This window comes from Hyperolius riggenbachi, chromosome 12, assembly GCF_040937935.1.
Source record: "Hyperolius riggenbachi isolate aHypRig1 chromosome 12, aHypRig1.pri, whole genome shotgun sequence".
In the NCBI taxonomy this organism is placed as follows: Eukaryota; Metazoa; Chordata; class Amphibia; order Anura; family Hyperoliidae; genus Hyperolius; species Hyperolius riggenbachi.
This window is the reverse complement of record NC_090657.1, coordinates 240713274-240740841: the sequence shown is the minus strand read 5'-3', so window position 1 is coordinate 240740841 and position 27568 is coordinate 240713274. Positions and strand designations below refer to the sequence as shown.

At 50.4% G+C, this 27568-nt stretch overlaps 1 protein-coding gene across 1 annotated transcript; it reads right to left on the bottom strand.

The window, feature by feature from the left end:
• Positions 1–282: 282 nt before the first annotated feature.
• LOC137541140 (putative cleavage and polyadenylation specificity factor subunit 4-like protein) lies at positions 283–24873 on the bottom strand. The gene is made up of 8 exons (XM_068262295.1): positions 24771–24873; positions 22428–22478; positions 17196–17348; positions 7577–7672; positions 7338–7431; positions 6095–6137; positions 1934–2131; positions 283–437 (listed from the first exon to the last, which is right to left on the bottom strand). Exons 1-8 carry the CDS (start codon positions 24871–24873, stop codon positions 369–371), a joined length of 807 nt encoding a protein of 268 aa, XP_068118396.1. The 3' UTR covers positions 283–368.
• Between the last annotated feature and the right edge of the window lie 2695 nt (positions 24874–27568).

The following is a 27568-nucleotide window of genomic DNA, read 5'->3' as shown; positions in this document are numbered from 1 at the left end:
CCGGAGATGCCCTGGCTGCAGCGTATTCCCCCCGGCTGTAGCGGAGTCCCCCGGCTGTAGCGGATTCCCTCTGGCTGTAGTGGATTCCCTCTGGCTGTAGTGGATTCCCTCTGGCTGTAGTGGATTCCCTCTGGCTGTAGTGGATTCCCTCTGGCTGTAGTGGATTCCCTCTGGCTGTAGTGGATTCCCCCGGCTGTAGAGGATTCCCCCGGCTGTAGAGGATTCCCCCGGCTGTAGAGGATTCCCCCGGCTGTAGAGGACTCCCCCGGCTGTAGTGCTGTAGTGGATTCCCCCGGCTGTAGTGGATTCCCCCGGCTGTAGTGGATTCCCCCGGCCGTAGTGGATGATGCTGACAGCTGGGCGGGTCCTCATTTCCTCACCAGTAAGCCGTAACGGTTTTTGTTGCACTTGTTGGCGTAGTGGCCCCTCTCCCCGCACTGTGTGACCCAGAAGAGGACACAGATTAAAGAGATATTCCAACCAAAAACAGGTTCATCTTAGAATCGATTTTCTCAGAAAGTATAAGGTATTTTTTTAAAACATTTTTCCCACTGTTACTACTTAACATCGCCTGCAAATTGGGTGTAAGGGCGCTTTGCTATTAACCGTTAAACTCGGCCGGTTTTTAATCTCTGAATACTTTTTTCATCAACTTTAAAATCGATTTTCTCAAAAAGTTGTAGCCACTGATCACTTTTATAGTCCATGCAATTTTGGTGATTGTAGTATGTATGGGGACTTTGCTATTAACATTAAAGTCAAATCCGTGATCATAAATCCTACATGTAATCACGGCTAACATCCGAGTCAAATTCGGAGCTCTGATTCAGATCACCGTCACTGTGTATCAGGATTTCAATTCTGGCGTGGCCGGATTTACTCAAATTTGTGATTGGGGTATCCGAGCATCCATGCCTAGCAACAGCTGCATTTCTTCAGAATAAAAGGAAGGGGGCAGAGTAAAGACACATGCCTCAGAGATCCCGATCTCTCATCAATGGGAAATGTATTCATTGCAGGCTGAGCAAGCTTCTAGTGCCCACTGCAGTGAAAAAGGTTTTTACACACAGGAAATGTGTGGGGATCCTTTCAAATGTTCTTTTATGTAATTAAGATTAGTTAGTTCAATTTTAGTTTTGTGAGTATGATTGCACTAAGTTTCAGTCCGTTTATAGCTGGACACAGGTTAAAGCGGAATATAACCCTGCATTTCAACTTTGCTCTAAAACATTATTTACAGCATATTATATGCAAAAAGCTTTTTTTTTTTTTACTAGACCAGCATTGGAAGGGTTAAACACAGAGGTTTAAAGTTCCATGGAGAGATATGCAGAAGTTCAGATTGTTACATTCTATTTAGTTATATGTATCTATTGAGAAATGTTACACACTCTTTGGCTGTCCTCCAACTCCTTCTCAGTCAGAGAGAGTGAGTCACATTCAACACTTAGATACATTTATGTAAACAAAATGTATCTATGTCAGCTTGCTCTGTGTAACCCTTCCAATGCTGGTCTAGTAAAAAAAAAAATGCTGGTTGCATATAATATACTGTAAATAATGTTTTAGAGAAAAGTTGAAATGCAGGGTTATATTCCGTTCAATGTCTCTCACGCACACAGAAACATAAGAAAACCCCGGGTGATAAGACTAACATACAAGGCCTGGGGGACCAATATAGACCTTCTGCTCCAAGTGGATATAATTCGCACAAAAGACAGAAGGCATTTGCAGTTCTCTCTTCCACATGTCCAAAAGTAAGGCCTACGAAGCACGTCTGCAGGACGGTGGGAGGAGCCATACCCTTCATCCCGTTGCTCACTTGTACACAACAGCTGCATCCAAAGAGGCCATTTTATAAAAACACAGTATTCATTTTAGATCCAGCTGATAGGAGTTTGCCCAGGTGGGCGGGGCAATTGGACACACCTACCTTGAAGCACGTGACTTGTTCCAGGGGCCGCATGCCGCACAGATTCTCTGGCATCTTCCAGAAGTGCTCCTGCATCATAGTCAGTACGTGTAGGTGGGGCAGGCGAGACAGGTCCATCCCCAGCGCCTGTTGCTTAGCAATGGGGTCCGGGTCAGGTGGGAGAGAGGGTACTATCATCCTCTGGGGGGCAGCACCCTTCTGCAACAAGTGGAGGAGAGTTAAAGGAGGTCACAAAAAATGTCTAGTTTGGCAGTTAAAGTGGTAATTAAACAAAAAACAAAAAAACACAACAACACACAAACAAAAACACACCAAGCGCTGTGCTCTAAAGTGTTCCAAAAAGAACCAAAGATGGCGGAAGGCTTCCCTCGCAGTCTGGTCCCCTGTGCTGAGCATGGACCCTCCAAAGACTGCCCACAAGAGCTTGTCCATAATCTAATTTTGTGGTTGAACTCTATGGACGGATGTCTTTTCAACCCAAATAACTATGTAATCTTCAAGGTTGAGCATGGCCATACCACGCCTGCGCAGCAAGCCAGAACCGCTCGTGCACGATTGGCTCCATGCAGGCATGGCCCCGCTAATGTCAGAAGAGGAGCGCGGCCCCCATCAGCTGGAGGGTCCAGGGCAGCGGCAGAGGACCAGAGCATGGCCATACCACACCTGCGCAGTAAGCCAGAGCCGCCCGTGCACGATTGGCTCCATGCAGGCATGGCCCAGCTAATGTCAGAAGAGGAGCGCGGCCCCCATCAGCTGGAGGGTCCAGAGCAGCGGCAGAGGACCAAAGCATGGCCATACCGCGCCTGCGCAGCAAGCCAGAGCCGCTCGTGCACGATTGGCTCCATGCAGGAATGGCCACGCTAATGTCAGAAGAGGAGCGCGGCCCGATCAGCTGGAGGGTCCAGGGCAGCGGCAGAGGACCAGAGCATTGCCATACCGCACCTGCGCAGTAAGCCAGAGCCGCTCGTGCACGATTGGCTCCATGCAGGCATGGCCCAGCTAATGTCAGAAGAGGAGCGCGGCCCCCATCAGCTGGAGGGTCCAGGGCAGCGGCAGAGGACCAGAGCATGGCCATACCGCACCTGCGCAGCAATCCAGAGCCGCTTGTGCACGATTGGCTCCATGCAGGAATGGCCCCACTAATGTCAGAAGAGGAGCACAGCCCTGATCAGCTGGAGGGTCCAGGGCAGCGGCAGAGGACCAGAGCATGGCCATACCACACCTGCGCAGTAAGCCAGAGCCGCTCGTGCACGATTGGCTCCATGCAGGCATGGCCCAGCTAATGTCAGAAGAGGAGCACGGCCCTGATCAGCTGGAGGGTCCAGGGGTGCTGCAGAGGACCAGAGCATGGCCATACCGCGCCTGCGCAGTAAGCCAGAGCCGCTCGTGCACGATTGGCTCCATGCAGGAATGCCCCAGCTAATGTCAGAAGAGGAGCGCTGCCCGATCAGCTGGAGGGTCCAGGGCAGCGGCAGAGGACCAGAGCATGGCCATACCACACCTGCGCAGCAAGCCAGAGCCGCTCGTGCACGATTGGCTCCATGCAGGCATGGCCCAGCTAATGTCAGAAGAGGAGCACGGCCCTGATCAGCTGGAGGGTCCAGGGGTGCTGCAGAGGACCAGAGCATGGCCATACCGCGCCTGCGCAGTAAGCCAGAGCCGCTCGTGCACGATTGGCTCCATGCAGGAATGGCCACGCTAATGTCAGAAGAGGAGCGCGGCCCGATCAGCTGGAGGGTCCAGGGCAGCGGCAGAGGACCAGAGCATTGCCATACCGCACCTGCGCAGTAAGCCAGAGCCGCTCGTGCACGATTGGCTCCATGCAGGCATGGCCCAGCTAATGTCAGAAGAGGAGCGCGGCCCCCATCAGCTGGAGGGTCCAGGGCAGCGGCAGAGGACCAGAGCATGGCCATACCGCACCTGCGCAGCAATCCAGAGCCGCTCGTGCACGATTGGCTCCATGCAGGAATGGCCCCACTAATGTCAGAAGAGGAGCACAGCCCTGATCAGCTGGAGGGTCCAGGGCAGCGGCAGAGGACCAGAGCATGGCCATACCACACCTGCGCAGTAAGCCAGAGCCGCTCGTGCACGATTGGCTCCATGCAGGCATGGCCCAGCTAATGTCAGAAGAGGAGCACGGCCCTGATCAGCTGGAGGGTCCAGGGGTGCTGCAGAGGACCAGAGCATGGCCATACCGCGCCTGCGCAGCAAGCCAGAGCCGCTCGTGCACAATTGTCTCCAGGCAGGAATGGCCCCACTAATGTCAGAAGAGGAGCGCGGCCCGATCAGCTGGAGGATCCAGGGCAGCGGCAGAGGACCAGAGCATGGCCATACCGCGCCTGCGCAGCAAGCCAGAGCCGCTCGTGCACGATTGTCTTCAGGCAGGAATGGCCCAGCTAATGTCAGAAGAGGAGCACAGCCCTGATCAGCTGGAGGGTCCAGGGCAGCGGCAGAGGACCAGAGCATGGCCATACCACGCCTGCGCAGCAAGCCAGAGCCGCCCGTGCACGATTGGCTCCATGCAGGCATGGCCCAGCTAATGTCAGAAGAGAAGCGCGGCCCCCATCAGTTGGAGGGTCCAGGGCAGCGGCAGAGGACCAGAGCATGGCCATACCGCACCTGCGCAGCAATCCAGAGCCGCTCGTGCACGATTGGCTCCATGCAGGAATGGCCCCACTAATGTCAGAAGAGGAGCACAGCCCTGATCAGCTGGAGGGTCCAGGGCAGCGGCAGAGGACCAGAGCATGGCCATACCACACCTGCGCAGTAAGCCAGAGCCGCTCGTGCACGATTGGCTCCATGCAGGCATGGCCCAGCTAATGTCAGAAGAGGAGCACGGCCCTGATCAGCTGGAGGGTCCAGGGGTGCTGCAGAGGACCAGAGCATGGCCATACCGCGCCTGCGCAGCAAGCCAGAGCCGCTCGTGCACAATTGTCTCCAGGCAGGAATGGCCCCACTAATGTCAGAAGAGGAGCGCGGCCCGATCAGCTGGAGGATCCAGGGCAGCGGCAGAGGACCAGAGCATGGCCATACCGCGCCTGCGCAGCAAGCCAGAGCCGCTCGTGCACGATTGTCTTCAGGCAGGAATGGCCCAGCTAATGTCAGAAGAGGAGCACAGCCCTGATCAGCTGGAGGGTCCAGGGCAGCGGCAGAGGACCAGAGCATGGCCATACCACGCCTGCGCAGCAAGCCAGAGCCGCCCGTGCACGATTGGCTCCATGCAGGCATGGCCCAGCTAATGTCAGAAGAGAAGCGCGGCCCCCATCAGTTGGAGGGTCCAGGGCAGCGGCAGAGGACCAGAGCATGGCCATACCGCACCTGCGCAGTAAGCCAGCACCGCTCGCGCACGATTGGCTCCATGCAGGCATGGCCCCGCTAATGTCAGAAGAAGAGCGCGGCCCCCATCAGCTGGAGGGTCCAGGGCAGCGGCAGAGGACCAGAGCACAGTGTAGGAAGCCTCCATAGGATCCAGAGGGTCCCGAATGTCGCTAAACTCCCTGGCAGCGTTAAGTACTATTCCCCCTCCGGGTTGTCGCAGCTCGGAGGGAGATGTAATGCAGGGTCTGGCAGCCCCGGATTACCGATACGCGCCCCACGCAGCATAACATTGCCTGCAATAACCTGCTGCGCTCCTCAGAAGGTGTAACTTTTTTCAGGTTCACTTCAGTGTGACTAACCTTCTAATGACCGCGTCACTCCGATTGGCGTGAACGCGGCGGAAGCCCTAGGACCGCCTAATGCCAATTGGTATGAAATCCTGGGGAGGGGATTTGCAGGAGATCGCATGTGCCGATGAGCACACATCTCCGCTGGAATGACTGAGCTCCGTCATCAGTCTCCCAGCGGCAAAACCGCCGTCGATTTACATTGTACAACGCTGCGATATATGGCAGAGCTGTACTGGGGACAGCCGTGTCACTCGGCTGTCCCCCTGGGAGACACAGGAGTGATCGGCTCTCATAGGCTAATGCCTACGACAGCTGATCGCAGTAACTGGCTGGCGGGGGGGGGGGGGGGGGGGAGGGAGGGAGGGATAATTAAAAATACAAAAAAAAGTATATTTATAAAATAAATAAATCTAGAAATAAACATAGGTTGAGCGATCGGAGCCCACCAACGGAAAGATATACAGAGTTATCATTTGTATTTTTTTTAACCAACCTTTGCATGAACCGGACTGCAAAGAACCAAGTCTGCTTTTGGACTGTAAGAAATAAAATCAACCGATTAAAAAAATATTTTCTCCCTTTCAAAAGATCATTAAAAAGCACCTCCCACTTTTTCCTTTTTGTAACTTTCCTATTATGTTTTTACAACTCCTCCCACAAGAATGCTGACAGGCAGCTTCTCCCAGGCAGAGCCCAACCACCTTCATTTCTTTAGAAGACAATAAGGCCCTATTGGAAATAATCTCATGCTTGTGTCTCGGACAAGGCATCCTAGGCAAGTGCCTGTGGCCTAGTGGTTTCAGGGTGCCTGAATTCCAGCTTCTCTGTCTCACACTCATTTAAAGAGACACTACAGCAAAAACCAAATTATGATCTGATTGGTATGTGTAGTACAGCTAAGAAATAAAACATTAGGAGCATAAATTTAATATAGCTTAGTTTCCAGTACAGGAAGAAGAATCTCCAGTTGTTACCTATGCAAAAGCTCCACGACTTTCAAAGTCGCAGAGAGCTTTGTCTTCTGAAGCTTGTTATCGCAAGTGTCTGGCACTGTAATTTTTTTTTCCTGCAGAGGACAGTTCAATAGTTCACTGGGCTGTTCTGTAAAATCATTTAGAATGCTGAGTAGCGTGTAAACTGCAAATATTAGAGAATGAAGCAATGTTATAAAAAAAAAAAAAAAAAAACTAACTGAAAATAAAAATAGGAGAATGCTTTCTTTGCTACTAATGTGTGAGTAATTATCCATACTACACAACCAATTCATTATATCATTCTGTAAATAGGCCTGTTGTCTCACGGTAGAGATGGCCACTGGGATGCAAGTCATTCTGGCTCCCATGCAAATTTAATGCAACGCTATGCAGCTTTGAATTTGGCTAAGGGGCAGGTGAGGAACAATTACCTCTGGTCAGCAAGTAAGTGAGTGGAGATTTCTGTATTCCAAACGGATTACTGCTGCCATGGTTACAAGTACAGTCAGTGTTTACGGTGAGTTTTGGGTTGCAAATTGAAAGATAACATTCAAATTACAAAAGGTCTTGTTTAGCTCTGGTCTGTATTTCTGGGCTAAAAGGATGAAATGTGAGAGAGTCCTTCTCCTTCACAGGAAGTGTCACAATTTGTATGTTTTAGCAGCCTGTATCTGTGGGATGCGCGACAATTCTGATATAACCCCCCCCACACACACACACACCACTAAAAAAAAAACAAAAAAAAAAACAAAGTGAACTTACTGTGCATATTTACATTTCAGGCCTTCTGGACAGAAGCCCACTAAGTAATTGGGGCACATTACCCGGCGGGTGTGGCGGTACTTACACGATGGTCCTGAAACATGACAGACATTTGCACCCTGTTTATTTTTATAACCTGCATAACATCATGGCGCTTTATAAAATAATAATAATAGTAATAATGGTAACAGTGTGTGAGCATTATTTGTGCCTGTTTTGCCGGTTATGGGAAGTATTACCATGCTTGCAGAAACCTCGGTCATACCATGGGCAATCTTTTATTTTAGACGCTGGGTTAATGTGTAAGAAAGGGCAATCCTTGTTGCTGCATTCTCCTGAGAATAATAATAACAGAAGAAAAACAAAAAATGACAGGTATTCTAGCACTGAAAGATACCTCTCTTGACAATATGAATATTTACCACTAGATGGCAGCAGAGGTCCACCACACAGGTACTACTAGCAGCTAGCTGTGAGCATTGACATTGAGCAAAGGACAGACTTGATGAAAACCAGTATCAAATCAGGGAAGAATGGATTTTTTTCCTCAGGTCTTTTGAGAATAATTAAAATAATTATTAAAGCCTCCTCCCCCCCCCCCCCCCAAAAAAAAAAAAATAAATCAGTTTAACTTACTTGGCTTCTAGCAGCCCCTTGGAGTCATTCCGTGCCATCCTCCGAGACCCTCCAGCAAGCAGCAGCCACCCTTGGAAAGCTGGCTAGTCGTGTTCAGTCGGTGGCTACTGCGCATGTGTGGCCCCAGCCGTGCGCACCCTGATCACGCTCCCCAGCCGTGCACACCCTGATCACGCTCCTGCGCCCCAGCCGTGCACACCCTGATCACGCTCCAGCGCCCCAGCCGTGCGCACCCTGATCACGCTCCAGTGCCCCAGCCGTGCGCACCCTAATCACGCTCCTCCCGCGCCCCAGCCGTGCGCACCCTGATCACGCTCCTCCCGCGCCCCAGCCGTGCGCACCCTGATCACGCTCCTCCCGCGCCCCAGCCGTGCGCACCCTGATCACGCTCCTCCCGCGCCCCAGCCGTGCGCACCCTGATCACGCTCCTCCCGCGCCCCAGCCGTGCGCACCCTGATCACGCTCCTCCCGCGCCCCAGCCGTGCGCACCCTGATCACGCTCCTCCCGCGCCCCAGCCGTGCGCACCCTGATCACGCTCCTCCAGTGCCCCAGCCGTGCGCACCCTGATCACGCTCCTCCCGCGCCCCAGCCGTGCGCACCCTGATCACGCTCCTCCCGCGCCCCAGCCGTGCGCACCCTGATCACGCTCCTCCCGCGCCCCAGCCGTGCGCACCCTGATCACGCTCCTCCAGTGCCCCAGCCGTGCGCACCCTGATCACGCTCCTCCCGCGCCCCAGCCGTGCTCACCCTGATCACGCTCCTCCCGCGCCCCAGCCGTGCTCACCATGATCACGCTCCTCCCGCGCCCCAGCCTTGCTCACCCTGATCACGCTCCTCCCGCGCCCCAGCCGTGCGCACCCTGATCACGCTCCTCCCGTGCCCCAGCCGTGCGCACCCTGATCACGCTCCTCCCGCGCCCCAGCCGTGCGCACCCTGATCACGCTCCTCCAGTGCCCCAGCCGTGCGCACCCTGATCACGCTCCTCCCGCGCCCCAGCCGTGCTCACCCTGATCACGCTCCTCCTGCGCCCCAGCCGTGCGCACCCTGATCACGCTCCTCCAGTGCCCCAGCCGTGCGCACCCTGATCACGCTCCTCCCGCGCCCCAGCCGTGCGCACCCTGATCACGCTCCTCCCGCGCCCCAGCTGTGCGCACCCTGATCACGCTCCCGCAATTGCTCTGCGAGGGGAGGAGGCATGTGGCCGGCCAGCTTTGCAGGGGTTCATCGCTGGCCCGAGGGACTCGGAAGCATGGCACAGGATAACTCAGTAGGGGGGGAGCTGCAATAACCTTCGGGTAGGTTAAACTGTTATTTTGCTTTAGATTTCCTTTAAAGATCGCTGCCGTCATCTGCTGCTGCTAATAATAATAATAATAATAATAATAATAATAATAATAATTAGGCGGGGTGGGCGCAGACAGAGGCCAATAATTAAAATAACCTTGTCTCAAAGCCAGTGAATGCACACAGCACCTCAGGAAGGGGATAGCTTGGTTCCAGCAGGTGGATGCACTGGCACCAGAGCAGGATCATCCACCAGGCAACCTAGGTAGGTGCCTGGGGCCTAGTGCGTGTCAAGGGGCCCACCAGCCAGTTACCTCCTCTGACCTCTCTCCACTTCAGCTTACCAAAAAGACCACGAGGGACCCTACCTTGCCTAGGTACAGCCTAATCCATCTCTGACTGGCATCCTGCATACTACAGCGAGCGTATCGGGGATTGGATGAGTGTGCAGATGTGTGTCCATTCACGGATACACTCATTGTATGTGTGGGATGCAGCTGAATTCACTAGTGGAGAGAGAGCTCACACATCTGGGGAGATTTGAAACGGGCAATCTCATTTCTAAAAAAGGCGTTGCATGTACGATTTCTCTGAGTTTTGAGACAAGCCCCACTTTAGATTTATCTTAGGTGGAGAGACGTGCGGGGGCAATATGTATCCAGCAGCCACACGGGTAGAGTCACGCTGTCTGCTTGTGGCTCCCTCCATCAGCACTAGAACAAGCGACCAGGGGTCCTATAGGGGTCCTTAGTTAACCAAATGATTTTATTCAAAGGAGGCCGCAAATCAGAAATGCACATTGTGTAAGGAAGCAACTTTATGTCCATTTAAAGAGACAGGAAGCGAGGAAAGAAAATGATGATCTAATGATTTGTATGTGTAGTACAGCTAAGAAATAAAACATTAGGATAAGTGACATAAGTCTAATATTGTTTCCAGTACAGGAAGAGTTAAGAAACGCCAGTTATCTATGCAAAAGAGCCATTGAGCTCCACAACTTTCAAAGACGCAGAGAGCTCTGTCTTCTGAAGCTTGTTATCTCAAGTGTCAATCGTATTTTTTTTTTCTCTGCAGAGAAGGGGTTCAAAAGTTCACTGGCCTGCTCTGTATAATCCTTTATAATGCGGAGTGTAATGCGTAAACTGCAAATATTAGAGAATGATGCAATGTTATAAAAAAAACCAGACACACAACACTACATCACTGAAAATAAAAATAGGAGACTAGGAGAATAGGAGGAATGATCCATACTACACAACCTATTCATTATATCATCATTTTTTTTCTACTTCATTAAGCAACTTGTTTCACAGGTTGATCAGCGGATTTTAATAAAAATGTCACCTTTGTACACCCCCCCTGGCCCCCATTAAAACTCATCCATACCTAAAGGAATATTTAAGTCACATTACAACAATGAATCTTACCCAGGCTTCTTGCAGCCCCCTGTAGTCTTTGTGCCCACGCCGTCCTCCTGATCCCCCTCCGGCCAGCAGCAGTGACCTCCACAAAGCTGGTCAGTCGCTGACTACTGCGCATGCACGCCCCCCCCCCCCAAAAAAAAAAAAAAAATAAATTGCCTAGCGTGATCAGGCTGCGTGATGCTCGGGCCCACGCATATGAAGTAGCCGGCGAGTTGCAGTAGCGATTTTTCGAATACTGTACTGCGCATGCACAGAGCTCTCCCCTCAGCAGGAGCGCAATCAGGAGGATGCACGCTGCTTAGTTACAGCTGCAGCCCTGGACAATCTGTACTACAGGAGGTACTTAGTGTAGCGGCTCCTGGGAAGGGACATAAGTGACTTAATCTGGTAATGGGGCTTTAAAGGGAAGGTTCAGGGAGGGGATTAAAAAAATAAAAATAAAATTTCCACTTACCTGGGGCTTCCTCCTGCCCGTGGCAGGCAGGAGGTGCCCTCGCCGCCGCTCCGCAGGTAGAGTTGGGCCGAACGGTTCGCCTGCGAACGGTTCCATGCGAACTTCAGTGGTTCGCGTTCGCGTCCCGCAGGCGAACCTTTGCGGAAGTTCGGTTCGCCCCATAATGCACATGGAGGGTCAACTTTGACCCTCTACATCACAGTCAGCAGGCCCAGTGTAGCCAATTAGGCTACACTAGCCCCTGGAGCCCCACCCCCCCTTATATAAGGCAGGCAGCGGCGGCCATTACGGTCACTCGTGTGCTGCCTGCGTTAGTGAGAGTAGGGCGAGCTGCTGCAGACTGTCTCTCATAGGGAAAGATTAGTTAGGCTTAACTTGTTCCTGTCTGGCTGCATACCTGTTCTGTGAACCCACCACTGCATACCTGTGCTGTGAACCGACCACTGCATACCTGTGCTGTGAACCTACCACTGCATACCTGTGCTGTGAACCTACCACTGCATACCTGTGCTGTGAACCCACCACTGCATACCTGTGCTGTGAACCCACCACTGCATACCTGTGCTGTGAACCCACCACTGCATACCTGTGCTGTGAACCCACCACTGCATACCTGTGCTGTGAACCCACCACTGCATACCTGTTCAGTGAACCCACCACTGCATACCTGTTCAGTGAACCCACCACTGCATACCTGTTCAGTGAACCCACCACTGCATACCTGTTCAGTGAACCCACCACTGCATACCTGTTCAGTGAACCCACCACTGCATACCTGTTCAGTGAACCCGCCACTGCATACCTGTTCAGTGAACCCGCCACTGCATACCTGTTCAGTGAACCTGCCACTGCATACCTGTTCTGTTCAGTGGACCCGCCACTGTATACCTGTTCATTGAACCCACCACTGCATACCTGTGCTGTGAACCCACCACTGCATACCTGTTCTGTGAACCCACCACTGCATACCTGTGCTGTGAACCCACCACTGCATACCTGTTCAGTGAACCCGCCACTGCATACCTGTTCAGTGAACCTGCCACTGCATACCTGTTCAGTGAACCTGCCACTGCATACCTGTTCAGTGAACCTGCCACTGCATACCTGTTCAGTGAACCTGCCACTGCATACCTGTTCAGTGAACCTGCCACTGCATACCTGTTCAGTGAACCTGCCACTGCATACCTGTTCTGTTCAGTGGACCCGCCACTGTATACCTGTTCATTGAACCCACCACTGCATACCTGTGCTGTGAACCCACCACTGCATACCTGTTCTGTGAACCCACCACTGCATACCTGTTCAGTGAACCCGCCACTGCATACCTGTTCAGTGAACCCGCCACTGCATACCTGTTCAGTGAACCCGCCACTGCATACCTGTTCAGTGAACCCGCCACTGCATACCTGTTCAGTGAACCCGCCACTGCATACCTGTTCAGTGAACCTGCCACTGCATACCTGTTCAGTGAACCTGCCACTGCATACCTGTTCAGTGAACCTGCCACTGCATACCTGTTCAGTGAACCTGCCACTGCATACCTGTTCAGTGAACCTGCCACTGCATACCTGTTCAGTGAACCTGCCACTGCATACCTGTTCAGTGAACCTGCCACTGCATACCTGTTCAGTGAACCTGCCACTGCATACCTGTTCAGTGAACCTGCCACTGCATACCTGTTCAGTGAACCTGCCACTGCATACCTGTTCTGTTCAGTGGACCCGCCACTGTATACCTGTTCATTGAACCCACCACTGCATACCTGTGCTGTGAACCCACCACTGCATACCTGTTCTGTGAACCCACCACTGCATACCTGTTCTGTGAACCCGCCACTGCATACCTGTTCTGTGAACCCGCCACTGCATACCTGTTCAGTGAACCCGCCACTGCATACCTGTTCTGTTCAGTGGACCCGCCACTGTATACCTGTTCATTGAACACTGCATACCTGTGCTGTGAACCCACCACTGCATACCTGTTCAGTGAACCCACCACTGCATACCTGTTCAGTGAACCCACCACTGCATACCTGTTCAGTGAACCTGCCACTGCATACCTGTTCTGTTCAGTGGACCCGCCACTGTATACCTGTTCATTGAACCCACCACTGCATACCTGTGCTGTGAACCCACCACTGCATACCTGTTCTGTGAACCCACCACTGCATACCTGTGCTGTGAACCCACCACTGCATACCTGTTCAGTGAACCCACCACTGCATACCTGTTCAGTGAACCTGCCACTGCATACCTGTTCAGTGAACCTGCCACTGCATACCTGTTCAGTGAACCTGCCACTGCATACCTGTTCAGTGAACCTGCCACTGCATACCTGTTCAGTGAACCTGCCACTGCATACCTGTTCTGTTCAGTGGACCCGCCACTGTATACCTGTTCATTGAACCCACCACTGCATACCTGTGCTGTGAACCCACCACTGCATACCTGTTCTGTGAACCCACCACTGCATACCTGTTCTGTGAACCCGCCACTGCATACCTGTTCTGTGAACCCGCCACTGCATACCTGTTCAGTGAACCCGCCACTGCATACCTGTTCAGTGAACCCGCCACTGCATACCTGTTCTGTTCAGTGGACCCGCCACTGTATACCTGTTCAGTGAACCTGCCACTGCATACCTGTTCTGTTCAGTGGACCCGCCACTGTATACCTGTTCATTGAACACTGCATACCTGTGCTGTGAACCCACCACTGCATACCTGTTCTGTGAACCCGCCACTGTATACCTGTTCTGTTTAGTGAACCCGCCACTGTATACCTGTTCTGTTTAGTGAACCCGCCACTGTATACCTGTTCTGTTTAGTGAACCCGCCACTGCATACCTGTTCTGTTCAGTGGACCCGCCACTGTATACCTGTTCAGTGAACCCGCCACTGCATACCTGTTCTGTTCAGTGGACCCGCCACTGTATACCTGTTCAGTGAACCCGCCACTGCATACCTGTTGTGTTCAGTGAACCTGCCACTGCATACCTGTTCTGTGAACCCGCCACTGTATACCTGTTCTGTTTAGTGAACCCGCCACTGTATACCTGTTCTGTTTAGTGAACCCGCCACTGCATACCTGTTCTGTTCAGTGGACCCGCCACTGTATACCTGTTCAGTGAACCCGCCACTGCATACCTGTTCTGTTCAGTGGACCCGCCACTGTATACCTGTTCTGTTCAGTGGACCCGCCACTGTATACCTGTTCAGTGAACCCGCCACTGCATACCTGTTGTGTTCAGTGAACCTGCCACTGCATACCTGTTCTGTGAACCTGCCACTGTATACCTGTTCTGTTTAGTGAACCCGCCACTGTATACCTGTTCTGTTTAGTGAACCCGCCACTGTATACCTGTTCTGTTTAGTGAACCCGCCACTGCATACCTGTTCTGTTCAGTGGACCCGCCACTGTATACCTGTTCAGTGAACCCGGGCAGCTGCAACAACAAAAGAAAAGGCATGTACATGCGCCCATTCCCCTTCGTGATCATTACCTTGCCGTGGTGAAGGGGCTTGCGTATCACAATGAAGCAATGACCGGCGCCTAGATGAGTGTCTCGGGGGGCACACCCACGATAATAAGGTCGTTGCCTCATTGTGGTCAGACCAAATTTGATCAGCTGGACAGTCACTGTTCTGTCATTCAGCTACATCAGCCAGGCGACCATATGGGCTGTAAAGCCACCAAAACATGCACTCTCGCCATGGTGCGCACCAGTCCAGCACGGCCGTCACTACACAAACAGCTGTTTGCGGTGCGTTACACGGTGAGTTTGGTGTGTCAGTGTGAAGCAGTACCTTAATTACACTACCTGATTGATGTATACACATGCAAGATGTTTTAAAGCACTTTAGGCCTGTCATTTAGCATTCAATGTGATTTCTGCCCTTAAAACGCTGCTTTGCGTCACATCCAGATTTTTCCCCGGGACTTTTGGCATGTATCCCACTCCGCCATGCCCCCCTCCAGGTGTTAGACCCCTTGAAACATATTTTCCATCACTTTTGTGGCCAGCATAATTATTTTTTTTTTCAAAGTTCGCATCCTCATTGAAGTCTATTGCGGTTCGCGAACTTTAACGCGAACCGAACCTTCCGCGGAAGTTCGCGAACCAGGTTCGCGAACCTAAAATCAGAGGTTCGGCCCAACTCCGCAGGCTCCCGGTGGTCTCCGGTGCCCGACCCGACCTGGCCAGGCCGGCTGCCAGGTCGGGCTCTTCTGCGCTCCATTTCCTGGCACTTCTGCGTCCCACGCCGGCGCGCTGACGTCATCGGACGTCCGCCGGGCTGTACTGCGCATGCGGGTCGGGCCCGCATTCGGGTCGGGCACCGGAGACCACCGGGAGCCTGCGGAGCGGCGGCGAGGGCACCTCCTGCCTGCCACGGGCTGGAGGAAGCCCCAGGTAAGTGGAAATTTATTTTTATTTTTTTAATCCCCTCCCTGAACCTTCCCTTTAAGGAGAATGTGACATAATGAGATAGATGTGTGCGTTTAGTGCCAAGCATACAAATAACTAGGCTGTTTTTTTTTTCCTGCCTTAAAGAGTTAACATTCAGGTATGCAAGTGACAGTTTCTCTCCAGTCGGACTATAGCATAATCCTCACTGACAGGGAATTACAGCTATACATTTCCTGGCAAAGAACTAGGCTTACGGGATAGCAAAAAAAATTTTTTATTTTAGCTCTCCGGGACATGAAAACACGGTCATTGAGCAGAGATAAATAAATACATCTACTTTAAAAAAATTTTTGTTTATCTCATCGGTTTATTTTCACTTAAAGAGAACCTGAACTGAAAATTAAAAGTCAAAATAAACATACACAAGTCACACTTACCTCCTGTGCAGTCTACTCTAGTGTTGGGTGAACAGTGTTCGCCACTGTTCGGGTTCTGCAGAACATCACCCTGTTCGGGTGATGTTCGCGTTCGGCCGAACACCTGATGGTGTTCGGCCTTTTAAGTTCGGGTTCGCCCCGAACTACTAAATGGCCGCCGAACAGGGCCCCTGTTCGGCCGAATACTGCCCCCCTATGGGGTCGCAGGCATAAGGGGGGAGCATGCCCCGATTGCGGGGGGGGGGGGTCAGAAATTCCCCCCATCCCCTCCGCTAGCGCTCCCCCCTCTGCCCGCTTCCCCATACAAAAGTTTCAGGAAGTACCGGTCCGGTGGTAGTGGGTGGCTGGCAGTGGGCGGCACTGTGAAGTGAGTGACTGAGGAGGAGGAGTCCGGAGAGTGACGCGTTGAGGGAGGCCGGGCAGCGGGCGGTTCAGCAGTAGTACCGTACTACTGCTGAACCGCCCGCTGCCCGGCCTCCCTCAACGCGTCACTCTCCGGACTCCTCCTCCTCAGTCACTCACTTCACAGTGCCGCCCACTGCCAGCCACCCACTAGTACCACCGGACCGGTACTTCCTGAAACTTTTGTATGGGGAAGCGGGCAGAGGGGGGAGCGCTAGCGGAGGGGGTGGGGGGAATTTCCGACCCCCCCGCGATCGGGGCATGCTCCCCCCTTATGCCTGCGACCCCATAGGGCCCCCAAAAGCGGGATGTTCGGGGAGTTCGGGGTTCGGCCCGAACATGCCGAACATTGCGGCCATGTTCGGCGAACTTTCCCGAACATCCAGGTGTTCGCCCAACACTAGTCTACTCCTCAATCTCTTTCTCCTCTCCTGCGTCCTGTTTGTCCCCTGTGATCATTACCCCATAACTGCTTTCTGGTCAGCACACTGTTAAACTGTAATAATGCCCACATGAGCCATTGGGAAACATGGACATTACCTGGCACATCAGTTGTCCTCTCAGCTATAACTGACAGCAACTGATATATTTCAGATCTGACAAAATATTGTCAGAACTGGAAGGGATCATTGTCAGAAGAAAATGGTGAGCTTCTGAGAGGAACTGATGGCAAGGTAACTATATAATGTTCATTTGAAGTTACCTCATGGGTTTATTTTAAAATTGTACTCAGTTCAGGTTCCCTTTAAGGTTCATGGTTAACATGAAGCAGTGAGACGAGAGCCCCCCCCCCCCCCCCCTTCTGTTTCTCACCGAATTTGGAGTAAAAGTAGCACTCAGGCATGCGGCCCATGTCATACTCATGCAGGAACTCACACTGGTCGCCCTTCTTGCAGAGGCCTCTCAGCCAATGCTTGCACACCACTGTCTTCTCCCCGGTGAGGTGGCGGAAGGGACACATGGAACCTGCAGACACAAGGTAGATTTATAGAGACGCCTGCTGTGACATCGCTGTTCACTATTAAAGAGACTCTGTAACATAAAAACGTTCCCCTGGGGGGTACTCGCCTCGGGAGGGGGAAGCCTCAGGGTCCCCATCCCTGTAGCTGCAGGCAGAGAGGCGCTCGGCTGTCATACAGATCTGCACTAGTTCCCTTTTTCTCCATTGAATTGCCTGATGAAGCGGGATTCTGCCCGTGAAACGCGTTGCATACTGGAGCTACGATTAAATGTTATTTTTTGAAATAACCACTTTTAGTCTGTTTCTTCTTGAGGGAGGTAAGTCCACCAACTTCCCCCTTTTAAACGGTTTTTAGACGTTTTTATTCTACTTTAGAGCCTCTGTTAACCACTTCTGCCTACAGTGTTCACATTATGCATCCGAGCAACTTTCACCTCCCATTCATTCGCCTATAACTTTAACACTACTTATTACACTGAAATTATCTATATGTTGTTTTTCCCACCACAATTTAGGCTTTCTTTGGCTGGTACATTTTGATAAGAATGATTTCATTCTAAATGCTTTTAACAGGAAGATTAAGAAAGAAATGGAAAAAAATCATTATTTCTCAGTTTTTGACCATTATAGTTTGAAATTAATACATGCTACCATAATTAAAAATCATGTATTTTATTTGCCCATTTGTCCCGGTTATTACACCGTTTAAATTATGTCCCTATCACAATGTATGGCACCAATATTTTATTTGGAAATAAAGGTGCATTTTTTCAATTTGCATCCATCACCATTTACAAGCTTATAATTAAAAAAATATAGTATTATACTCTCTTGACATGCATATTTAAAAAGTTCAGACCATTAGGTAACTATTTACGTGGTTTGTTTCATTGTAATTTTTTTTATTTTTTTTTTAATTAAAAATTTTATTTGGGTAAATTTTGGTGTGGGAGGTAAACCGTTAATTTTAAATGTAATATAATGTGTATATTTAATTAAAAAAAATGGATGTGGGTGCAGTTTTACTATTTGATCACAAGATGGCCACAGTCAAAAAGTCCTGGAAGCGAACGCTCTTACTTTCAGAAACTAGAAAGAGGACGGCAAACTTTTTTTTTTTTTTTTCTCGCAGAAAGGACGTGGCCTCTGATAAGAGGCCGTCGGTTTTTCTGCCGGGGACTTAGATCGATGAATGGAAACAATGTTAACATTCATTGATCTCTGGGCTAACAGAAGGCGGCGGGAGCTCGCGCCACTGCAGCAGCAGTCTATCTGGACGGATATATCCGTCCAGATAGACTTAAGTGGTTAAAAACTTTTATATATATATATATATATATATATATATATATATATATATATATATAGTCTAGTCCACCCTTGGGGGAGGGGTTTATTCCTATTTTCCTGTCTACAGAGAGCGACTTCCTAAACCTGAGTGGGGTCAGCTCATAATTCTCCCCACCTGCCTTTGAAGTGGTTACCTGAGTGGAGAGCGGATACTGCGCCTGCGCTGGAGCCGGGAAGGTAAATATTTACATCTCCACTATTCGGAGGGGCACAGCGAGACCGCCATGGGACACAGGAGGACAGGGGAAGCTTCGATAGGATCTGGAGGCTTCCCCCACCCCAGGGGAACGTTTTTTAGTTACAGGTTTTGTTTAACAAGAAAGCCTCTCCTAGGGCCTGCTGAATATACTAAGCGCATCCTCCGTGCGTTCCAATGTCTCTGGTGCCACACTGAAGGAGGAACAGAGGACAGGATTAGTCACAGTACAGTAAGCCAGAGAGGGACGCATCTCGTCTTCTCTGCTAAGAGGCCACATCTGGTACAGAGGAAGTAATGGGGGATTATTACATGTAAAGCACATGCCTGAACTGACAAAAATAAAATAGGAGGCGGCCATACCGGGGGCTTCTTCTGTGCCCCCCCCATAAACTCAAGTGGCCTCCCCTCCATCGTGCAACTGAACACCCCCCTCCCCCCTTCTTCCAAGTGGATGGAGCCGTGGACCTTATGGGTGTATAGAAGGGTTACAGGTATGGCTACTGTGCATTGTTTTCTTAAAGGGAACCTTAACTGAGAGGGATATGGATGTTTTCTTTTAAACAATACCAGTTACCTGGCAGTCCTGCTGACCTCTTTGGCTGCAGTAGTGGCTGAATCACACACCTGAAACAAGTGTGCAGCTAATCCAGTCTGACATCAGTCACCTGATCTGCATGCTTGTTCAGGGGCTGTGGCTAAAAGTATTAGAGACACAGGATCAGCAGGAGAGTCAGGAAACTGGTATTATTTTAAAAGGAAAAATCCGTATTCTTCTCAGTTTAGGTTCCCTTTAATTTAGGTATCCTTTCTGCTTCAAGCAATTATATATTGGCTCAAAGCCACCAGACAATAATGATTCTGTTAGCTGTAGTGAAAATCTTCCTACACAGTAACCCTCAGGCTGAATTTACACTTAGATGCCTTGCGTAGCGTCCTATTGAAAAAAGCATGCAGCAACGCAATGTGAGTGTAAATCTAGCCTCCCCCCCCACCTCCCCCCCAGGTCTCCACCAGCTGCAGTTCTTTGTGGTACAGGGTAATTTGTTTTTCTGTATTCTTTCTTACAGTACAGTATAATCTCATTGTAGTAAACTCCGAGGGACTGGGAAAGGTGGTTTACTATATCACAAATTGTCCTAGAAATATTCCAGCATGCCCTGGCACATTCTCTGCTGCAAAGGAGCAACTCTGCCCTTCCATTGGAGGCACAGTACAAGCACTGGCACATTTGGTGCACTACAAGGTTAAGGTTGCAAAGCCAGGCTGGACAAATTGCTAGTACAGTATTCATGGCTCCTAAAAAAAAACCATGGGTGTCACACTGACATATGACGCATGCACCGCCCACTGACATATGACGCATACACCGCCCACCGACATATGACGCATGCACCGCCCACTGACATATGACGCATACACCGCCCACCGACATATGACGCATGCACCGCCCACTGACATATGACGCATGCACCGCCCACTGACATATGACGCATGCACCGCCCACTGACATATGACGCATGCACCGCCCACTGACATATGACGCATACACCGCCCACTGACATATGACGCATACACTGCCCACCGACATATGACGCATGCACCGCCCACTGACATAGGACGCATGCACCGCCCACCGACATATGACGCATGCACCGCCCACTGACATGACGCATACACTGCCCACCGACATATGACGCATACACCGCCCACTGACATATGACGCATACACCGCCCACTGACATATGACGCATGCACCGCCCACCGACATAGGACGCATGCACCGCCCACCGACATAGGACGCATGCACCGCCCACCGACATAGGACGCATGCACCGCCCACCGACATATGACGCATGCACCGCCCACCGACATATGACGCATGCACCGCCCACCGACATAGGACGCATGCACCGCCCACCGACATAGGACGCATGCACCGCCCACCGACATAGGACGCATGCACCGCCCACCGACATAGGACGCATGCACCGCCCACCGACATATGACGCATACACCGCCCACCGACATATGACGCATGCACCGCCCACCGACATAGGACGCATGCACCGCCCACCGACATAGGACGCATGCACCGCCCGACATAGGACGCATGCACCGCCCGACATAGGACGCATACACTGCCCACCAACATAGGACGCATACACCGCCCACCGACATAGGACGCATACACCGCCCACCGACATATGACGCATGCACCGCCCACTTACATATGACGCATGCACCGCCCACCGACATATGACGCATGCACCGCCCACCGACATATGACGCATGCACCGCCCACCGACATATGACGCATGCACCGCCCACCGACATATGACGCATGCACCGCCCACCGACATATGACGCATGCACCGCCCACCGACATATGACGCATGCACCGCCCACCGACATATGACGCATGCACCGCCCACCGACATATGACGCATACACCGCCCACTGACATATGACGCATGCACCGCCCACCGACATATGACGCATGCACCGCCCACTGACATATGACGCATACACCGCCCACCGACATATGACGCATGCACAGCCCACTGACATAGGACGCATGCACCGCCCACCGACATATGACGCATGCACAGCCCACTGACATAGGACGCATGCACCGCCCACCGACATATGACGCATGCACCGCCCACTGACATATGACGCATACACCGCCCACTGACATATGACGCATGCACAGCCCACTGACATAGGACGCATGCACCGCCCACCGACATATGACGCATGCACCGCCCACCGACATATGACGCATGCACCGCCCACTGTGTACTATATCCAGAGTCAGCGTCACATAGGGGCCAAAAAAACTTTACTATAAGAGAAGTTTTATTATATCAGAGTTTACTATACCAGGCGTTGCCCCCATAGACTTATAATGGAGATTGGCCGGGACCTGTAGAGGCAATATACCCGAATGTTTACTATACCAGAGTTTATTATAACGAGATTATACTGTACTCCATTACATTTTTCTATAAAATGTTAAAATGTTCTTGGATTGTGTAATGAATAATCTATTTGCAATGATATAAGATTTCTTAGGATTACAAGCAGGTTTCAGGAATGAATGGAATATAGAGAGATACCGGTCGGCCTCCCTACAACATAATTTTGGCAGTTGGAGTGAGCAATTGCAGTTGTGCTTTTGTAATATAAATAAATTGAGAATCCCCCAAGAGGAAATAGACTAATCCAAAACCTGACAGATCTGGCAGATTTTCAATACCTACTGAAATGCTATTTATGCCATTCACTTCTATGAAAAATCTTTCAAAAAATGTATTGGAAATCAGATTGGGCATGTTGGAAATAATCGATCTGACAGTAAATCTGTCAGAAAATTGCATTGTGTGTACTTAGCATAAGTGACGGCAACATAGGAAAGAATTCATTTATAGTGCATTTTATTCTAATAGGAAAAAGTGCATTTACATGGAGGAGTTTTAATGTTTACAGTTTTCCACAATAGATGATCCCACGTTATTTCCCAGGCCAGTTTTACCTTTCCTGCACAGTCCACGGCTGAAGAAGTTGCAGACGGCGGCCCCGGACTCTGTATGGGGAAAATCACAGACAGAGAAGGAAGGGATTAGCTGAGACAAAACCGCACTGTTTCCACACACAGAGCACCGTCTTCCTCAGCAGTCACAGAAAGATGAAATCTTCACAATTAACCTCCCTGACAGACCCAAATCCCAGAATATCCGACTAACCCTGCGGGGGAATCAGGTGACTAATTGTTCCGCGCTCGTGCAGCGCTGGAGTCCTGCGTGTCATTCCTGACAACAACTCTACTGGCAGAAAAATATCCTGTCCACTAATTTCATGGGAAGAAGTGTAAAGATGCCCATATAGACCTGACGATTATGGGCATTCGACAGACACATTTATCTCTAATCGAATCCGATTAGGGATAACATTTGTCTCTTGTCGAAGCTGCTCATGCACTACAGGCCGATTCCCGGCTGATTTCAGCATGAAATCATCAGGGAATCGTCTGAGCCGCCGCGTCCGCCCCGCTGCTGCCCCCAATGTATGAATGTGCCCCGCACAGTGTGTGGATTTACACATTACCCGTCCTGTGGCAGCCTCTGCGCGGTGTCCGTCCATCTCACCGGGTTCTACAAGCCACATACACGTGAACACTAGTGGCACATAGTGTCTGATGTCAGTGGCTATGCGCCGCTAGCGTGTATGCGGAACCCGGCAGGATGGACGGACACAGCGCAGAGGCCGACAGGTAATGTATAAATACACACACTGTGCGGGGCACATTTATACATTGGGGGCAGCGGCGGGGCGGACGCGGCGGCTCAGATGATTCCCTGGAGATCGGGGCACATTTATACATTGTGGCGGGGGTTTCATCGATCGTTCCAAAATTGTCCCCCGTACTCCGCGCACACACAACCAACTAACTTTGGCCCGAGATCTTGCAGCATGTGCGATCGACCATGCGACCAATTTCTGTCCTGAACTTGGTCCCTTTCTCGGTCTGGCATGCACTTGGCGGCACCAATCTTGTTCCAATTCGATTATAATAATGAAATTGGATGGTCGATCAGCCGCCAACTCACCTGATGTATGGCCAACTTTAGGCCACACACACACACAATGCAATCTTGGTTGTACAGATTTATCAAACGTATGTAGTAGAAGGGCCAACGGATTGAAAATACTTTGAATGATTGATTGGATACGCTCTTACACACCATGCAATTTGCCACCAGAAAGGCGGTGGAATCAATTATTTCCAACAGGTTCGATCTGATTTCCAATCGTTTTTCTGATTTTCCAATCACTTCTATACAAAATCAACCAGAAAAACGATTGGAAATCAGATCGGACCTGTTATCAATTTGGCCCTTTTATCTGACGGGCAATTGCATGGTGTGTAGCAGGCATTATACTACATGAAAGTGGTTACTACCAATGAAGCTAGTGGTATGCTACATGAGAGTTGAACAACCAAGATTGTATGGTGTGGATGAGCCTTAATGTGAGCGAAGATCTAATAACCCTGTTCTAGTCATCCCTCTCCTGATATGACCCAGGCAATGGCAGCAATGATCACTAGAGACAGTCAGTGAGTTGGTAGCAATATGGCTGACGTCAGGAAGTGAACAAAACAAAATCGCTCTGCCAAAGCTCTTAGAAAAGCGCTGCACAAAAAGAGCTAACGTACAGGTAAGCGCTTGTAGGCGCTAAAAAAAAATCTGGTGTCAGCAATTGCGATTTATGATGTGAAGAAGGCCTTACAGTGAATTCTGAGCTGCCTGGCACTCACCGAATCTGCCGCTCGCCAAGAAGCTTACAATCTAATCCACACCATCACTTCACCAACTGACCTCAGAGGAGACTACCATCTAATCCCTGCCGTGTTGGGGGGGGGGGGGGTGGAGTTTAGGATGCTGTCGTTCCGGGGCCGGCTGGTGATAGTGGGCCTTGGACGGTAGAAAGTACAAGTCCGGCCCTGCGCAAGAGTGATTCGGGGATCAAACGATAGCCAGACCTCAAATGACATATCCCTCCAAGTTGCTGCAACTCAGAGGGGGAATAGTATTTAATGCTGTCGTGGAGTTTACCGGGTGCAGAGCGAGCAGTCATTTGGCTCTCCCTGTGCCCAGCAACACAGATCCCCTACACACAGCACAGCCAACAATGCAGATCTCATACAGATGAATCTGATCCGTCTTTATCTGTTTGGCTGGAGCAGCACTTTGACCTCCAGGGAAACGTCTTTAATGTAACGATCCTTCTATTTCACAATCACATAGCCTAGGCGGTCTCCTTCCTGTCCGCATACATTATAGATGAGCTGTTAGTTTCTCTACATCATACTCACTGTCCATGCCTGGGAAGGGCAGCGACCAGGTCCCCCTCTGGCTTTCTACATCCCTCTCAAGGTCAAAGGTGAACTTGTCAAATCCAGCGATCAGATCCTGCATGGCTGCCAATGGATGAAACTCTCCTCTCCCTCAAAGGGGTAAAAGCCTCATCCAATAGCTCACCTGCAGGAAACATAGAAACCGGTTGCTGTTAGCATGCTGCTTCAGGGTGGCCTGAAGCAATGGGAAAAAAAAAAAAAAAAAAAAAAAAAAAATCGCACACAAAATTGCAAGGTCAAAGGCCTTGTTCACACTTGCAGCTATTTTTTTTTTCAGCGCTTGCGATTTTTAAAAACTCCTTAAAACCCCTTCTGCAATCTTCTCACATGTGCAATGAGCTTTCTGTCCAATCGCAGATACGGGTCCTGCACCATTTTCTGAGCGTCTGCGATTCAATAGAAAACATTGGAAAATCGCTAAGCACTTGAAAAAGCTCTTTGAAAAGTGATTTTCCGAGTGCTTTTAATGAATAAATACAATGGACTCTATTTATAAAAGGCAGGGCCGGATTTCTGCAAAGGCCACAAAGGTCACGGCCTAGGGCGGAAAAAAATCAGAAGGATAAAAGGGCGGCAGGACCTGAGAGAGATAAGAGGCTGCATGTCAAAATAAATCATTTCTCCTGCTCCGAAAGCGCCCTGGCGTTGCTGCACACACAGTCAGAATTCCAGAGCTCCGTGTATTTTCCTTACTTCGTGGTGTGCGATGAGACAGTGCTCTCTCCTGAACATACAAGCTTCAGTTTATTGCCAGGGGTGAGAGAAACAGGGATCACAATGTAGACAATTTCTGATCCAGTAAAAGTAAACATTTTAACAGAATTATTTCCACTTTACAACTCAAGCTGGGCTAAACAATGTATTGCTGGTCAGATTCTGTTAATGACTTGAGCCATTCCTTCTCCTCTCTCCCCCTGGATTGTAAATCTTAAACAGATAAGGTTTTTTTTTCCTTAGGGCCCTTTTCCACCTGCAATCGCTAGCGTTCATGCTGAACGCTAGCGATTGCTGAATCGCAAAACCGGCGATTCCCCCGACGTTTGCGGCCGCAATTTTGCTATGCTATGCACTGCATAGCAAAATCGCGGCAATTATCGCTCCGCCGCGCGTTCGCGTTCCCGACAAAAGCGAATCGCGGTAGTGGAAATGACCTACCGCGATTCCTATGTTAAAAAGCAAACCGTAGCGATTGTAAAATCGCTAGCGGTTTGCGGTTTTGCGATTCAGCCAGCGCAAACGCGCTGGTGGAAAAGGGCCCTTAGAGAGATTTATGGCAGCCCCTTCTAAGCTAAATCTTAACCCCTTGCTGGCTCATTTTAAAGGCAGCAGTAGTCTGCAGTAGTATGAGATAGACAACTTCTCTATAATTATAATTGCAAATGTACTGTTGTATACTTTTGTATTGTTACATTCTGTTTTGTATATCAAAAGTAATAACATATACTAAAAATTAAAAAAATATATGTTTGTACCGTGTTGGCAAACAGTAAAAAAAAACCTGTGAAAGAATCAGTACAATAAATACTATAAAATAAATGCAACAGATCTGTGATTACAGAAGAGCAGAGAGGGAGATGAACGCCGCTCTGCTACTTCATGCCTGGTACACACCATGCAATTTGCCATCAGATAGGCCTAGTGCACACCAGAGCGGTTCTGCTGCGGTTTGCGATCCACTTGCGGCTGCGGATCCGCTAGGGTAATGTATTTCAATGGGGTGGTGCACACCAGAGCGGGAGGCGTTTTGCAGAAACGCATACTCCCGGGCTGCTGCAGATTTTGTTGGTGGTACCGGGCCTAGGGCACTGGGAAGTCCAAATCCGGCCCTGATAAAAGGCGTTGCAGTAAAAAAATCTTGGAGGGAAAATACCACATTTTAGACTTCTGTGTGCTTATTCATAAAAATGTTTACAGTTGTGATAGAAGTGCGGGGATTTCCAGAACTAGGCTGGCGGTAACACGAGAAGCTCCCTGAGGTGATACATTTTATCCGTGCAGAGACAGAGTTGGGCCCAGTGCACACCAAAACCGCTAGCAGATCCTCAAAACGCTGGAGGTTTTTGGAGCAGATTTCAAAACGATTCTAGGCATGTATAGAGAGGTTTTCTACACATGCCTAGCGGTTTTTGGAGCGTTTTTGTGTAGTAGATTACATATATTGTTACAGTAAAGCTGTTACTGAACAGCTAATGTAACAACAACGCCTGGATAAGGGCCCGTTCAGATCAGAAATGCGGATGGCCATGCGTGCGGACCGCAACGCGTGCGAACGCACGCCATCCGCGTTGTGTGCGTTGCGTGGCTGATCCCATCACTGAAAAGTGAATGGGACAGCCGCGCGTTTTTGCAAAATCTGCGTGCAGCATGCGTTCCCAGACCGCACAGGTCCGGAACGCATGCAGTGTGAACATTAGACATTGCACTCTATGCAATGTCTGATGTCGTGCGTTTTGGCCACCTGCACGCGTTTCCAAAACGCGGCTGGAAACGCGTGCAGTGTGAACGGGCCCTAACTGCTCTGATCTGGCGTTTTTCAGAGCAGTTTTCCACTTTCCTACACTTTACATTGAGGCAGAAACACCTCAGAAATCTAAAAAATGCTGCAGCCCCCGAGTTTGCGTTTGTGGAAAAAAAAACGAGCCGCTCCGGTGTACACCAGCCCATTCACTTTCATCAGCCAAGCGGGTTTCCCCCCGCAAGCGTTTTAAAAAACGCCCCAGAACCGCTCTGGTGTGCACCGGCCCTCAGGGCCCATT